The 17,900-nt window shown below is 39.5% G+C and overlaps 1 protein-coding gene across 2 annotated transcripts in view; it reads left to right on the top strand.

Moving 5' to 3' along the window:
* The window catches only part of ST8SIA1 (ST8 alpha-N-acetyl-neuraminide alpha-2,8-sialyltransferase 1), a 142,174-nt gene extending 124,296 nt beyond the window's left edge, over positions 1–17,878 (top strand). For both annotated transcript variants that reach the window (XM_080392203.1, XM_080392204.1), the window contains exon 5: positions 1–17,878. In XM_080392203.1, coding sequence (XP_080248329.1) covers positions 1–487 — 487 coding nt within the window. In that variant the 3' untranslated portion in view covers positions 488–17,878.
* Positions 17,879–17,900: the final 22 nt, after the last annotated feature.

Here is a 17,900-nt window from a genome sequence, read left to right as displayed (position 1 = left end):
GTTTCAGAATCTGCTGTGGTCTCGAAAAGCATTTGTGGACAGTGTGAAGGTGTATAACCACAGCTACATCTACATGCCAGCCTTCTCCATGAAGACTGGGACAGGACCCTCCCTGCGTGTCTATTACACCTTGGAGGACTTCAGTGCCAAGCAAACAGTCCTTTTTGCCAACCCCAATTTCCTGCGTGACATTGGCAAATTCTGGAAAACCAAAGGTATCCATGCCAAACGGCTTTCCACAGGACTTTTCCTAGTCAGTGCCGCCCTTGGTCTGTGTGAAGAAGTAACGATTTATGGCTTCTGGCCGTTCTCAGTGGACCTGCACGGGAAGTTTATTAGCCATCATTACTATGACAATGTGTTGCCCGATTCTGGATTCCACGCCATGCCAGAGGAATTTCTACAGCTCTGGTTTCTTCATAAAAGTGGTGTACTGAGAATGCAGCTAGAACCATGTGAGGACCCTTTAATCCAGTCTTCTGCCTGAGGATCGTAGTAGTTGGTTTGGGAAATCCAACAGTTTTTAATTTCCATGCTCTCCAACAGAGAGTTCTGTTTTTCTGTTGATTCTTTTTAAAGGGAAAATAATCGTGGATCTGCATGGACCATAAAAATGCTACTTGAAGGCCAAATGGAATACGTCCTTAATGTATAGTGCTTTGTGGAACTGGGGTTGGGGGAAGCAAATCTCTACATCAAGTCCATTCAGCAGATTTGTGAAAATAATGTCAGAAGCAGCACAGCTGAACTTTCCAGGGAACGTTTTTAAATGACCGATGTAAAAAGGGCATTAAGGCTCAGAGAGACACAGGGCCACCCACAAGCTTTTGCTGACAGTGCCAAATATGACTGTCTGTTCAAAAATCCATTTCATTCCAGTTTGGCAGAGCTTTCCTTTTCCTTTTTTTTTTCTTTTTTTTTTCCCCCCCTCTGTTTGAGGGGGGATTTGTGTGTAGGCAAGCATGTGTGTGTTGTTGACTTTCTTTGTTTCTTTCCTTTTTCTTTCCCCACCCCCACTCCCCTTTTTTTTTTTTTTTTTCTTTTCCTTTTTTCCCAATGGAAGGAAAAGGAAAGACTTAAAAGCCCCAGGAGCTGAGTACCATCAGCTCTTCTGAAGACTCTTGGGAGAGTGAAGGGTGCTAAGAATCTGGTTAGAAGAATGTCCTAGGAATGCCCTCCTATTGAGTATGGATGGACTTACCTGTTGTAGGTTCTATCAGGATAGTTTAGGTCATTGCACTGATAGCTATGCTAATGCTGTACTGTGGGCAAGAGCTGGTTAAGGCAAATTGGTCTGAAAATAAAACGTGTGTTACAAAACCAGTAGGGAAGTGCAGCCTGGTTTCAGCTGACCTGCTGCAAAATTTCCACAGTGGCTTTTGTAGTAGGGATGGTTCCTGACCTGTTTTGCTGTCCAGCCTTAGGGATTAATTCTGTATTCATTTGGACTCCAGATGTTCATTGACTGTCAAGGGGATTTGAGGTGTTCAGTGGAATGCAGAATGAGGTTCTTCATTTGCTTATAGCAGATAAACTGCAGAAATGAATGTAAGTGCCGTTTTAAATGAGTTGAAGCTTAAAAAATCCTTTCTCTTTGTGTGACTAGCTCTTCTGCTTGGATTGTAACGTTAGCCTTAAAGACTTGTACTTTTCTCACAAGATTGTCACTGGTTAAAGATAGTCTGAAAAATAAAACAGCCTTTGGGAGCACTGAAAAGCTGCTTAGCCAGCAAGAAAAAAAAAAAAAAAGAAAAAAAGAAAGCGGCAGGCCCTTACGTAAGGCAGCCTCTCTCCTCACAGTGGGCGAATTATGTCAGTGTGTGCGTTGCACGCACGCTGCTCCGGCCAGCGCAGCGCCTGAAGGACTGTTTTATTTTGGGTTATTACTTGGGCAGCAGATGGTCCTATCACCATGTAAATGAGAAATCTTTTTGTTTGTTTGCTTTGGTTTAGCATTGTAGGACAAGAAGAGAATACCAGCTCAGTGCACAGTGCAATTTCAGCTGTAAGATGTTTTCACCATTAACTTTAAAAACGCATATCAGTGTTCTCTTTTGTATCCTTCCATCATTAGTAGCTGAAATTCTAGTCAAAGTGTTGAAAAAACAAAACTGTCATCAGTTTTCCACAACAACTTCCTGTGCTAACTGTTTTAGCTCCAAAGTGCTAGTATTTTAGGGGATGTGTCCTATCGTATGTTGACATCTCTCTTTGTGGACTACCAGCTGCAAGTTATATAGATATAATTAAAAAGGAAAAAAAAAAAAAAGCAAAATCCATGGCTTTTCTTTAAATATGAATAATTCAACTATTTGTGGAGGACATTGGCAAAAAAAGTTTGGCTTTTAAACCTATGTTTCATAATAAAATCTTCTACCTAAATATGGATATTCCAAGCATAAAGTGGGCACTGTTCCACAGGATTACAGGACAGTGCTGAACTGTAACATGGAGATTTGGATTAAATAACATTCTAGAGATTGTTCTGAAAAAAAACTGAATGTGCTTCTATAACCCATTGTACCTCTGTCCATGTTTTTGTTAAAAGTACAGTCAACACACTGATGGAACGTCACTTGATAATTCGTTCCCTTTCATTATATTTGTTTTATCTATGATGTGGGTACTCAATGAGGAAGGATCTGAACGTAAAATATTTTCTTTACTGCTTGTTATGGCAGAATTCTACTGAGCTGCCTTTCTTGGAGAAGAAGAGATGCCTGTACCATTTTTATTGTACACATCAAGCTTTGCACTTTTTAGTGCTTTAAAGATAATACTATCTGTGAGAACAGTAGCCGAAATATGATGTGCTAAAATTGGCACTTCAGCAATTCCTTGGGGGTGGAAGGGAATGAGGAGAGCAGGGGGGAATTGCCTCTTTGCTGGTCATTTTTTTTGTATTTTTACCAATACTTGGGAATTTAGTTCTGAACCTCTCTGACAGCTATCCAGCCCTTTGGTAATCCTTTTTTCCATGTCTTGGGAAAATAAATGGATTAGAAGAACAAGAGAAAAGCATGTATTTTTGTGGGAAAACTTTTTGCAATGTTTCACAATGTCTGGCTTTTTGATGTTCAACCAGTGCTCTGGGTATCTGAAGATGATGTATTTGATATGTTCCTCACCTCTGTAAGCCTGAGGCAGACCAAACTTGTAGCCTGTGGTCTTTGTGAGTCCCTTCTGATGTCTGCAGTCCTGATGTTTGCAAGGAGATAGCTTCCAAAAAATAATGGTGGTAGAAGAGACACAGGCTGTGTGTGATGTGTGCTTGAAGTTGGAGAAATTGGTAATTCTGGGTCTATTCACATTTATGTACAGTGAATATAACTTCATCTTACAAAGACACCCACATTTGATAGGGAAGTAAAGGCTTCAAGGATAAGTAATTTTCTATAACTTCCAGAAAACTGGCAGCTGAGGAAAGAAGAGAAATTAAAAGTAATGTCCCTTTTAAGAGCAAAATCTGTTTCAACTGGCTGACTTGTCAGTCCATGCAGACACTGACCAGCAATCAGCCTTTTTTTCCAGCAAGTAAAAAGAGACACAGGCAAGTACTGCAAGTGTTTAATGGAAAGAGCAGTCACACACACACAATAATAAGAAAAGCAGCTGGGAACGTGAGAGTGGCAGCTGCCTGACAGAAATGGAGTAAATATGCTCCATCCATGCTGCTGCTCAGCATAAGGTTTGCCTTGTCTAAATCTAGGAGGGGTGTCTGTCCATGTATAGGATCATTGATGTGAAATATGGCATTGCAAGCAAGGGAATGAAGTTGTATCCTCCTTTGGGTGAGAGGTCACACCATGGGATAGGACCATACTCCTGCTAAAAGGAAGGCACAGGGAAATCCAGGAGGTTAACTGTAAGCATTAACCGTGAGAAATCAGTGTCTTGCAGTGATGGCAAACTTTGTTTGATTATATCCATCCAGCATTTACCTGTTGATTAATTCCAGTCCATTGATGGCAGTGCCCTTAATCAGATCTCATTGCTTCCGTTCTTATATTAAAGTTAATTGAAATCTTAATGATGCTTATTTTGTTAGTGAGATTTCCTACTCTAGCTTCTCTATTTCTACTGCCAGACCCTGAATTTCTCTGTTAGAGTAGCTAAAGCTGCACAAGTCTTTGCCAGGTTGAAAGCTACTGCAATTCATCTTCAATAAAAACTAGTTCAGACTGGTTGAATGATTTGTTAATGTTCCTAGGTATTAATTTTATCATAGAGGTGACAAGGTACAGAAGTGCGGGAATCGCTGGTCTGCACAGGAAGTATTGCCCCGTGTTTGTAATGAGAATAAATTCCTTTACACGAGCTGTGCATGGAAGATATTCAGTACTAAAATCACTCTAAATGTGATCCTTTTGGGACTATATTTTTGAGTAAATCAAGACCAATTTTTGAACTTGTGCCAAAACTATGTAAAATTTCTCTTTCCTGTTGATTATGAAGCTTTTGGAGCTCCTTCTAAAACAGACAAGCTAAACAGAAGCCAGGAAACTAAAATCATAGGGAAGGTGTGCATGTGCTCATGAGAATAAAAACATTTATGATTTTGGCACAGACCTTGCTGTAATGCTGTAAGGACTCTTATTCATGAATGTTGTTTTTTTTATATTTTTGCTGAAATGAAGATTCCAAATTAGGGGAGAACCAGCCACAGAAGTCAGAGGTCCAAGCCTCTGTTACAGCTTAACTTTTGTAGAATATAGAAATATTGACCGTTTTTCAACTTTCACATTTTTGTTAGCTTCATCAAAATGGTGTCATAACATACACTGCTGAATTTGCACCTCTGTGGGACCTGAAGCTAAGCAAAGCATCTGATTTTTTTAAATTGAACATCTGAACTATGGTAGTTATGTAAAACCCTTCCTCTAGACATCTTCATGGAAACTGGTTTAGTGTCTGGCTCACCCTTGCCTGTAATTAACAAGAGCAGAAGTGTGAAAACTTTCAGCTAGAATTGAGGATAATGAAGGAGGTAAATGCTATCTCATAATTTGCTGCCTGCTTTGGTTCTTTTATTCAGCTCAATAGATTAGTAATTGTTGGAAGGAGTCCAGGTTATGTGAAGGACAGGCAGTTCTTGAAGGGTTGGGTGATCTGGAAAAAAGGAAGATCGAATCAGTGGTGTAACAAATTGGAGTGTAGCAATTCTTTGTAAAGATTCCCAGTTCAAAGTAAGTGCAGGACATTTTAATCTGGTAGTGACTGTGAAAAATGAACTACCTGTGACCTACTGATGGTTATCTGCAGGATGGCAGCAAAGCAAAATTTTATGTGGAGGAGAAACTGATTAAACAAAGGGAAGTACAATGGAACAAAGAATGATGATGAATCTGTCTGTCCCTTCTGTCCTGCCACTCCCCCCAAAACACATATATAAAATGGACTAACTAGCTATTATCCCAAGTCACTGTCTCCATCATGAAATGGTATGGTGGGATTTCAATTAGTTAACACGTCCTAGTAAATAACATTCATCAGACTTTGTCCAGAAATGCCTATTCCCTGGCTCAATGCCTGGGGAGTGCTCCGGGGGCTGTGACTGTCTTGGTGTGCTATGACCTCCCTAATGGGACCTGCTCCCAATGTCATGTGGTTCCGTCATATCTCCGTCTGGGATCCCTCTAGGATCATCATCTATCTGTGCCCCACAAAGTCATCCCAAAGGATCTCTCTGCTCTGTCCTTCCTGATGACCGTCTTCATTAGGTTAGAAGTGTGATTTAGAAAATCAGCCATATTGTAGCTAATATACTTTGTGATTTTGAACCTCTTTTCTTCTGAAATGTTGATAAAACTAACAAGAGTTAGCTGCAAATCAAAAATACGACTTCAGTTAGGTGTTGGTAATTCCATCACTGAGGAAGAGAGGATGGAATGAGGCTGCATTTTTCAAAGCAATTCTTGTAAAATAACTTCTGGTTCTTTGAATTCCCAGATTTTGTCACTTGGAATCTATCAGATATTTGACTTTTTGGTAGTTTTTGAACAGAACAATTAGTAAAAGGCTTATTGGCCTTTTTGTTAGATACTAGCAAACTCATTTTCCTAAGCGTAACACAAATACCCAACAAGAGGCTTAACCTATCCTTCCTAGCTGGTATTTCTTTGGCAGCAATGGGAACTGAAACAGCTATTTATTCCTCCCTGATTATTCATTTTCTTCAGGTTTTATTACAGTAGGTTGAGCCCTAGTGTATTCAGCCTCTTCAGCTTGATGTGTATCCTTAAAAATGACTCTCACTCTGTCTCTTCAGCTGTTAAAAAAAAAAAAAAAAAAAAAAAAAAAAAGCGGGCAGGGGGAAAGTGTTGTTAATTGAAAATGGTTGCATAGGTTCTCTACAATCAGGAGAGACAGACACCTCTGGATGGTGATCCATACTTTTCCTGAACTTGGGCTGCATTCAGAGGTCTCCACAGGGCTGTGAAAACACTCCAGCAGTCTGTAAGGCTGAGCTCTGCAGGACAGAGCAGAAACTTAAGCTTTTTCCTTAGTGGTACAGTTTATTTGTTAGCATGCTGCTGTGTTTTTTTCAGGCACACACCGATGCTGCCCTAACCAGTGCTCAGGCATGTATGGGGCAGGGGATGCAGCTCAGTGATGTGCTCCTGGGTTGCAGACCAGCTCCTAGGTGATTACCCATGGTAGAGTTATCCCTCTCCTGCTTCACAGTCAAAAGTGCTGGGCTTACTGGAAATGATGGCAGCTCATCTCTTTGGAGACCAGCCTGCTTCTTGTCCTGAAACACTTTTGATCCCTGGCAAGTCTCAGAAGGGCCCATTAAAACTGCATCTTAAAATAATGCACATGTACGTCTTGCTGCTATTGAATCGGTCAGCTTTCTGTTGAGCTGAGTATTTACCCTCTCGGGGTCTCTCTAAAGCAAGGGAACTTTAGCACTCAGACCACCTGGAATTTATTGTGTTACTTGTCTTCTCCTTCCAAGTTAAACTCTTTTTTTCTTTCAGAGTGGATTTAGTTATTGTGAGTGAATCCGAAGTGAGTGTAAGAAAGCAATGCCACAAGTAATTGTTGGCTGGGTTTATGAACAAGCTAGTGTTCAATAAAACACTTAAGTACCTTTTGAATAGTTTATGTTGATTTCTAATGGTATATTCAATGAATTGTTTTGCTCAGATGGGGCCCATAGCAAAGATGAGTTACATGATTTTCTGTTTATTGGAAGGGAGCAATTACAGATGCATAATATATTTTAAGCTAAATTATTACCAAGAAGCTAGGGAATCTACATATTCTGCAAGAAGCTTTGTTATTATGTGATTACCTTGGTAGTAAAGGAAACATTTTCACTGAAAATATATGCACAGAGAAAAAGAGATTTTGATTACAACAGCATAATCTGAGCACTGAGACCCAGATTTGAGTCCCTGCTTGGATGTCTTTGACCAGGATCTCAGTGTGCTGTGAAGTGCTATAATCACAACTTCTTTTTCTTCTCTGCATGTATTAATTTTTGTAGAAAATGCTTGAACACTTTTTTTATAATCCCTACGTGCACTGAAAATAAACACTTCTTTTTCCAAGACCACAAGTTTTCTTTTTGGATACCCGTAGCTTCTAGCATGCAAAGCAAAACTGACAGAAGATGTCCAGTTTTCAGGAGAATGCTGTTTTGGAGTAATCTGGCAGGTCTCCTACAAACACGCGAGTTGATTGCTGCCTCTTGAGCTGTAGAGTTTCAGCAGATGATACAGGCTGTGCTGCACTGAAAATAAAAAAGGTATTTTAGCTGCAGCTCTGCCTGCTTGATGTCTCCCATATGCTGAGTGTTATTCTTAGTTCTGCGAGGGCTCTTCAAGCATGGACTTTGATCCTGAAGGTCATAATGTTGACTAATTTTAAAGGACTGGACTTTGAATGTAGTGAAAACTGAAATGAGCATTGAAGCGACTGGAAATAAGTCCTTTAGTGTATCATTTTGTCACCCTGCATGGTTTGGCCTGTTACAAAACATATCTGAAAGCCATACTGAATATGAGACTTGTATATATGAGGAGGTCACCGGAAGGTGAATGCCTGATGCTGCATAGGGCAAGGACTTCAAAAAAACACTGTGTTTTTTATTTATATCAATAATGAAATCCCCATTGAGCCAATATTGGCTTAGGTCAGCATTCAGTGCTCTTGAAACTCCTACCTCATAAGCATTTCAAAGAATTGTTCCACGCACAGACAGAAACAGTGGCTTTTTCTTTTGTTCATGCTCTTCACCTTGCATTGAAAATGGAATGAAATATCAATCAGAACTCTTATTTACCCTTTTTAGAAGTCTCTGTAGGTTACCTAAATAATATATAGGCACACAATTATATAAATGTAAACAAAATATTTGATAGCCTGAAATTTATAGTCAAACATTGATTGGTATCTTGAAGAATTACTTTGCAATTATTTGGTGGGGAAGAAAAAAAAAAGGCACAAATTTTACATGTGAAAAAAGATCCCGTTTTTTCACCTCCTGAAATACATCAACAACTGAACAAGCCCTATGTGAGAGATATGTGAGGGTTTTGCCTGTATTTCAAGTTACTCTGCACTTTTACCTTTGTATTCAAGTCCATAGTTCTGCAAAGCTTCCCATTTTAGACTATTCCGTGTGGTGTCCTTAGATAAAAAATTAAGTATTATCCTCCAAATGTAGTCAAAAAAAGAAAGAAAAACAAATTCAGGACAGAGGTTTAGATCTTCTGAGGTTTCTTACTGTACATATGCTACCATTTAGTAGTTGTGTCTAAAGAACTAGACAAAGATCAGAAAGGAGATAAATCTGCAGAATGGCACAGTCTTGTAAAGATAAAGGGATGCAGCATGTGTTTGCATGCTTGGCTGAATTGGGACCTGAAGTTATTAGCAGATGTTAGGTCTCTATTCTTCCACTCTTTTGGTTCTTGTCGTACTGGGGTGAAACGTGCTGTGTTGTTTATAATTTCTGCACTTCAGTGAACTTTCCTCTGGTCTCTAAACCGAAAACCATAACAGAGACACCACTTCAGGTTTATTAATACTGAGTGCAAGCAAGCTTGGTTGCAGTATTTCACATCTTCCTACTACTAATTACTGTATTAACTCAGAATTAAAATGAAGGCTACCTTATTTCCAGTATGTCTTACCCCAGAATGTTGGAAATCTTTCATCCTGCAGTGATTTCTCTGTCAGGTGAATGGAGTTTATATTTAGCTTAGATGTTTTGAGAGTTGGTTAAGTCATGCCTGGGAAGTAAAGTGAAAAAAAACAGAAATTTTACAAAATACAAAGGTTTATATGTTTTGAACAGTGAAAACAAGAAAACGAACAAACATTTATCTGACTGAATTTATGCTGTTAAAATCCAGCCTCATTGTTAGTAAGTACAATAAGGACTTCAGATAATGCATAGATTGCAGGAAAGTGAAAAGCCATGAATTTTAATGGGAAAAGAAGGTTTTCTTCTGTCTGCCTGCCCTTAAATTTATAAGCCAAATTCTCTGCTGTCTTTTACTGTTCTGATTCTCATCAAATTAGTAGAATTGCCTAGATTTTTAACCAGCTGTCTGCTCTCAATCCTGAGGGAATTCATCCTATGAAAATTGTAGATTAAGGTATTTTCAAGCAAAGACAGATTATTCTACCTAGTTAAAGGTTCCTATTCTGTAAGCTACTGATCTTTTTCCGTAAGTATAGATCATGAGTAGTTTGTGCTATGCATTGGTTGTTTTTGTAAGGCAGATAACTGCATTTCAAACATCTGCTGTAGTAAGGCAACAGTCTGAAATCAAATCATAATCTAAGTCATGTCCTTGTTTCAGCAAGTTGCATAGAAGTGATCTATCTGTCAAGTACATTGTGTCAGCCAATTGAAAATGAAAAAAGGATTTTTCTACAGTGTGAAGCCTCACCACTGACTGACTGTATCTAGGAGTTAGATAACCTCAAGTAATTTACTGTCCATGATGGATCTGATGCCTGCTAATATTTCCACTCATTGTCAAATAATTTTGTTAGAATTTATTGATGTAATGATATGATCTTCCCCCCCTGCTATTTGACTGCAATTTTTCTTTTCTGATAGGTTTTGCAGGGAAGAAATCTTTCTTTGTTCTCTCTTTTTTTTTTTTTTTTTTTTTAATGACACTTTATATCTAAGGTTCAGTTCTAGTCTCAGATGCTGGCTGTCTTAAAAATGTTGGTCTTATGGTTCTTTGCTGTTTTGTGCACAGTTTCATAACACTACTTATGATGATCAACAATGAAGTCTTGACAAATTAAGGTCCTCTTAACAATTAAAAGTTTTGAGAACTGAAAATTCTTCTGGCTTTCATAAAACCCAGCCTGGCTGTGTCTTTGGGTTTTAACCTAAATAGCATGCAGTCAAGTTTTGGATCTTTGCAGTATCTTAGTGCACTCATAGTCAATCAGTCAATAAAATATAAATTAATTTCGCATGACCTGTAACTACCATGGTGATAAAAATATTTTTTATTTTCATTTTATGTCTCATGGAAGTTACAAGCTCAGACAAGAATAGAAACAACTTGAATCAGTATCTGTCACTGTCTTGTTTTTGGTACATGTATTCTTTCCATTGACCTCATTATTTTTCATTTTTTCTTTTGTTTGCATCTTGGTGGATATCTCTCAGGTTTTTTTCCAATGCATAAGTTATTGCTACATGCAACATGCAGAAATTGCATTTAGTAAAGTTTCTGTTCCTCTGGAGAATTTACTGGTAGCCTGCATTTTAAATGAAGGGGGATTTATGCTCTTCTTGAGGGAGAACTGTTTGGGTGAGAAAGCAAGGCATGAAAAACCACTGCCTGGGTTTGGACTGGCTTGCGCTGAGTACCTGTGCTGGGGGTGGAGGGCAACCCCTGGCTCCTGAACCTCTTGAGGCTTTGGGAGATTCTCAGGGCTGCTGCCAGGATGAAGCACGCAGTGTGGTCCCAGCCCTTGCTTGGTGGGGGCTGAGCAGGAGCCACTGCCATCTGCTGCATCCTCCCTCCCCAGGAGGTGGCATGGAGCCCCTGGTGCTCTGACATGGCCAGCCTTGCTGACCCTGCTGGGAAGGATAGTTTTGAATCTGAGAAGTAGTCTCTTAGCTGGAAACTCATGGAGCCATGGTTATGTCATCCTCTGCCCTGCCTTTCCCCCTCCTGAGCAGCTAGCTCATCGCTAGAGCTGGGTGCTGGAAGCTCCCCTTGGCCGAGTGGCTCCACGCTGCAGCCTCCCAGCACCACAGCAGAGCTGAGACATCTGCTGAGGCATGAGCCAGCAAGTGTCTGGGCCCCCGTGGAAGCAGAAGAAACTTCAAGTGCAACAGCTATAGCAGTCCAATAGCAACAAGGCTCTTTTTCTTTTGTTGTGGAAGGGAAGACAGTGCAAAGCATTTTCATGCCATGCTTTAGCCACTTACAGGTCAAGATCAAGCAGTCTCAATGTGCAAACAGTTTGCTGTAAATTCTGATTTTTCACTCTGAGCATATGGCAGAAATGTCTCCTATGTTTATTTAGAAACTTAGATATTTTTTAAAGGTGTATTTAAGAACAATTATGAGTATCTTAAGTTGGCAACTGAAATCTTGTAGAGTCATTTTCATCTCCAGCTCTGGCAGTTCAAGGTGACACAGCAATCCTGCCTTCCTGGTGGAAGTCCTTTAAGGATTCTAAACCTTTCTGTTTCTTATGCATATCAGACACCTTGCTTTAACCTGTGTCAGTGCTGGTTCCATCTGGCTATTTCTGAAAGCTCAAGAGAAAAGCAAACAAAGAAAGATATGAAGGAAATTAAAGGTGTGTTGCTGTGATATTTTTGTGGAGTGGTACGTTGTTTTGACAATGAACTGTGAAACAGCATGCAGATGACGATGAATGTAAAAGAGTGCATGTAAAAGAGTGCATGTGTTTTTATTTGAATATCATGTCCATGAGCTGGATTATTAGTATGAGCTCTGTAGTGTAAAAATACTGAAAAGAGACGTGAAATGGAAAGAAAGTGTTTCTGGCAGTTTTTGCAGTGACCCACATCCTCTTGTCTATCTCCCTTTTCACGACCAGACTCAGATTCTGGTAACATAAGCTTTACCATTAAGATGGTGATAAACAAACTGCTCTCTTCCTGAAGTTAAATATGCTTCCTTCCAGCATGGTAAGGGGAAATCTATTTGCATTTCCAGCAGATCAGACTTCCCAGGCATGGGCTTATAGGCCTGCACTGGCTGGGAGATCAGTTGGGCTTACTGGTGATGTCATACCATGTTTCCTGCCCATGGAATTCAATAGTCTGTTCCTGTGCCAGGAAATAAGCAACTGTGGTTTGGTGTGGTGCTGCTTGCTTATGGCTGGAAGCTGAAGTGCAAGCTAAAATGCTAGGAGGTCCCTTCCATTTCTTGTAGGCACAGACATGCACACAACTCAAGGAAGGAGTTTTGAGCTTGACTAGAACAGAAATGGACCAAGCAAAGTTTTTTCAAAATTAATAATTTTGCATTTACCTGACTGAGGTATTCATGAGAAATCAGTGATGTCAGGAAGGAGTGACACTTTTTCCCTTATCCCCAAGTTGCAGCAATCCTGAAATACCTGCCCAGCCACAGGGGACCAGGGAACCCACAGCTGGCTCATCACTGGAGTAATACCAACTGCCTGGTGTTTTGCTTTTGGAACAAAACAGGTGATTTGAAGGCAAGTAGCCCAGTAAGTATTGCTTGAAGGATCACGATTGGCTTCTGCTTGTCTCCACCTGTAGCTGCAAGGTCCCTGCTCTCTCACTTTCCCTGTTGTACCATCTGCCCATATCAGACCTCCTGCTTTGACCTGACCCTATCTGCAAGGCTGGCTATGAGAGAGGGCAAGACTTGCTCTTGGTGGAGTGCTCAAGCAAGTGATGCTTGCATCAGTGGTAAAACATACCATACCGTAAATGTATGTTTGGAAGGAGCTCAGTGTTTGGTTAAAACAAGCTGACTTGGGATCCGTCTGTAGTTTATAGTAATGCTGGTGTACAATTGTCCAGGCAGGATAGACGCAAGGTGTCTCCTATCTCTTTAGGGACTGGGCATAACTGCCTTTTTTGCTCTTTCACACAATATTTACAAAGGAGCAATGTGATGTGGGATGTCAGTGTTAGCTGGTGAATTTTGCCCTCGCGTAATTCTGGTACTTTTATTTGCGTTCCTTCTTATCTTGCCCAGTTTATTGAAAAATGTGATGGTATTGTGGTAGTTCAATGTCTTGAGATGGTTTTAAAGTAGATAAGCAAACCATTATGCCTCTGAGGTTCATAATTCCATGGATTTGTCTTACCTCCAGTGACTGGCATGTAATATTTATTGTATCATTTATGATGTATGTAAGCTTTACAGGCTGGATGTTGTGTCAAAATGATGTGAGCACTTGGGTAAACATCTCCTTGAATCGCCATCATTTTGGCACACTCAGGGGCGAAGGTGCTTTTGTGGACTGTGTTAAACATCACAAAGCGTGTTGTTGTTTAGAGTCTTGTGATTAGGGCTTCGATCTAAATCTCTCCAATGTAGCAAATGTTTGCTGTTGGCTAACACTGTTACAAGGACTAAGGATTTGTCTTTCTTTGCTGGGCAATAATGTATTTTCTAATATGTCAGTAGAATTTGTTCATTTTCAAGTAGTGTGCAGTGCTCCTTTGAAGAATGTCTCTTCTTCAGATGGTTTCATGGTGACTGTACCCCAAAATGTCTAAATGTTTCTCAATAGCAAAAATTGCTTTGTTATTGAATGTATTATTTATTAACAGTATCTTGTTGTCTTTTTCTAGTTGCATTTTACAAAATATGCCACAAGCATCTCATGTGATTTTTATAAGGAAAGTCTTATTTATAATATTCATGCAAGTGGACGGAAACAAATCTGAATTTTATAGTAGTCCATGCCTTTTTTCATAGCTGCAGAGTCTTAATGAGCATGATCAGAAGGGACAGGCTCATTGTTTTGATTAATTTTGATGGAATTTTTCAAAGGTAACTATTATGTTATTTATAATTTGGATTTAATTATCTTAACAAATAAATATCTCCATTTTAAGAAATGAAAATAGTATCTGTGGGGCTTCTTTTTCTTCTCTTTTCCCCATTCTCTAACAGTATCTCCAAACAATCAAGGTCATTTCCTCTTCCTCTTTATGTTGTCCTGTATGGTCTATTGTCATGTCAAGATTTACATCCATTGTCCTCATCTGGTATTTCTGGTTATTCTGCTTACTCATTTCCTTTTCTTTGTAGTTTAGTCAGTGAGACAAATTTATTTACAGTGTTAGTCTGAGAATTAACCTGGGGCTGAACCTGTACATTTTTGCCCTCCCAGAACAACCCAGAAACACAAGTTTGGGTGCACATAGGAATCCCAAGGAGACACCAGCATTTTGTCAGAGGTTCCCATGCTGCACTTGAATCAGCATAACTGAGTCCTGTTTGCTTGGAATGGATGTTCCAGCGCTCAGTCTAATACCCACATTAGAGGCCTTGAGTACATTTTCTAAAACAAATGATGACTCTAGTGTCTGAAGATCTGATTGACCTAGCTTATATGTCTTCAGATTTTCAAGTCAGACTTTCCAAGCGCAGATTTTTTTGTGTACAAGCCTCTTCAAGATAGCTGGAGTTTGACACTGAGTTCTTTTTGAGATTAAGAAAATGTCCTCTCTCCCTTAAGCTTCCCCATGCCACTTCCCTTTAAAAACAATGGAAGATATAGGATTAAATGGACCTGGCCATTCCAGGGACAGGAGGAGCAGGGTTCCCTGGCCTGGCAGATACAAAACAGCAAGCATCTCTTTCTGTCTTCATTGGAAGACTTATCCATAGCAAATATAGTTCTTTGCCAAGGGAAGAGGGGAAGACTGAAGCTCCCTTTCCTTTAGCCACGATTGTTGTTTTTCAGAAAACTGCTTATTGAAGATGAGTGAGATATCACTTAACTTCCAGTTTATTCATGTGTGGGCAGATGTGAATTGCTGAAGCCAGATGAGGACAAAGTCCTAGTGATTATGTTTATACTATAAATCCTCAGGTGATGCTTTAACTTTCCTTGGCTCTCTAACACTTTTATTTCCTTTCGCTAAATGCATTTTCCTACCCAGTAAGTAGATGAGAGTTCCTTGTTCTTCTCATTTAATGTTTCTTAATTTTCAGAATATACCATTTCCATCTAGGTCACTCACTAGATTTCTTCCTGTTGCAATGAGGAACAAATGTCAATGGAGGCTCACAAAATGAGAACTCCCTGCCTCCAAGGACTTCTGCCAAGTGAGTGGTCCATGGGTGGAAGCTTCTGCACAGGGCCTGTCTGTTGTGGTCTTGCTTGTATAGTGCACATTGGCAATGCTGCCTTGGATAGTGGGAAACCTAGGTCAAATCTCTGAGTCCTTGAAGCTAAACTTCACTTTTAGCTCATTAACTGCTACTTGAAAGCTATGTCTTGCAGATACTCTTAGATTTTTTTCCCACTGGAAAGGAATCGTACCTTGGCTATATCACTGACTCCCGGTTTGGGTGGGTTTTTTTTAGCCCTATGCCTCTTCTTCCTAGTCCTTTAACCTTGATAAGCTTTTATTGATTCCTTGTATGAAAATGTTCTGTGGAAAGGCAAAATGTCAGCAGTATCAGTGCCTCAGACTCCCTCCATCTGGCTTTGACAGGAGATGCTTGGCTGTCATAGGGAAGGTTGTTGCTGGGGAAGAGAAACCTACCCAATGCAGGAAATTCTCTTGGTATCTCACTTTAAATCCTCCTCTACCCAGATTTCCAGTCTTCTGCTACATACACAGCTTGGACAGCTTGGTGAGGGTGTTACTTAAGCACCTTGGCTTCTGCGTATCTGTTTCCTTTACACGCTTTCCCAGTTCTTATCTTCATGGCATTTTAGCAGAAGTGTTACACATCTTCTATTGCTTGATCTGGATGTCTGGCAGAAGATACACTCCTAAATGATAAAACAGCTATCAGTGAGAACTGCAGTGTAAGTATTGTGGCATTAATGAGTATAGTTTTAAGAGAGATGATCCTGTCTGGTACAATTGTGCCTAAATGTTCAGATTTATGAAGTTGTTGCATCAGGCTTTTGCACAGGGATCTACCAGTTGGCTGTGGCATATTTGCTTAAGCCTGTTCAGCAACAAAGAGATTTTAGCCTCCATCAGGTTGCAGGTGATGTACAGCATGTACTGTCTTCCTAATGTGACCACAAAAGTGGTTTATGTGTAACATGAGTAACAACTTCAAGTAGAGGTTTTCAGGAGAAGACACATAGGACTTAGGAGAAAAGGTTTACTTGAGATTTCTGCTACAGACTGCCTGCTTAACCCCCTCAAACTGATTAACCACTTTATGTCAAATTGCTGCTGTCTGTCAATAAGGACTAATTCTTCCCAGTCTCATAGGTGGTAAGGTAAATTTTTTTAATGCATTTTTAAAAATGCTAGCAGAGAGAATTGGAGTCTTGAAAGAAATGAGATACCCTGCCTACAGGTCATCCAGTTGAATGCTAGTTACAGGTCACCATGACATTTTGCTTTGCCATAACAGGTTAGAGAATACTTTAAGTGTACCACAACCATGAGAAGTTGCAGTATCTCCATCTTGATTAAACTGATACATCATAAAGCATCTTCCTGTATCACCTATTCAGTGTAGTAATTAACTTCCCATCAGTAGTGCAGCAATTTATCTATCTATCAAGCCAAAGGCCTTGAATCTTCTCTCCTCCAGACTAAGACTCCCTAGACTATTTAGTTGTTGTTTTTAATGAAAGCCATCCAGTAACTCATTATCCCTGTTGCTCTTCCCTGCAGTCTTCCTGGTCCTACTTCTTTCACGAGGTTTCTTCTCACTGTTTTCAGTGGTTGTCAAATCAGACGCTACTCATCTCCAGCTTTTAGCCTTTTCCCTGATAACCTCAAGATCTGCAAGTCTGGTGGGGTTAGCAACTGAAACTGAAATTTAGAATGAGAACATTTTTGCCCTTGTGTTTTCTTTAATGTAAATGTTCAATTTAATTTCTGTATGCATCCTGGATTTTGATGGCAAGGCTTAAGATACCTAAAATAGACTTTTGACTAAAGAGAGATTTAAAAGGAAACCCTATCCGTCTGGCTATTTTTTAGAAAGAATATTAAGACACAATTACTTTCTGTGAAAAGATCTGCATGGGCTTCTTTTCTAAAGAGGAAAAAGAATGAGTTTCGTTACCCTGAAAGATATTGTAAGATGGAATGAATCATTGGCTCTGGCCCACTCTGCTACAGACTCCTTTCATTTTGTAGGCATTTAACAGGAATAAGACTATGATGTGTTTTAGTCCCTCTTGACCCAATTTGATCCAGCTTTCAAAAAGACCACTGTAGTATTTTCAGTATCTTGATCTGTCAGTTCATCCAATTTGTAATTTTTCATTAATATGCACCCATAAATGAGCGAAAAACTAGGGTTTTCTTAATCAGTGCCAGCAATGTAGATAACCTGCAAAATGGTTAAAGAATATCAAGCACATGTATATACTGCCAAAGAAAATTTCAGTACTGCAAAAAAGATTCCAGATAATTTTCAGGCAAGATAAATGCATAGATTTCTTGGAACTTTGTATTCACTATTTAGAATTAAAACTGTGATACTTACAGATGTACCTGTTGAAATTAATCTATACCCATGGTTATTACACAAAAATATTTCATAAGACATAGAGTACTTTCTCAAAAAAGGGAACATTCTTTTGCTGTGTTATGCAGGCTTACTAGAAGAAAAACATTATAGATGATGAGGAATAACTATTCAGAATCCCTGTTTTAGAAATTATCTGTCATGATACTAAAAATAAAATACAGCTGTGTATGCCAAATCATCATCAGACTCTGTGTGTGGTGT

The sequence above is a fragment of the Falco punctatus genome (assembly GCF_963210335.1).
Source record: "Falco punctatus genome assembly, chromosome: 6".
NCBI classification, from domain to species: domain Eukaryota; kingdom Metazoa; phylum Chordata; class Aves; order Falconiformes; family Falconidae; genus Falco; species Falco punctatus.
Note: the sequence above shows the minus strand (reverse complement) of the source record. Positions and strands in the feature narration are given on the sequence as shown.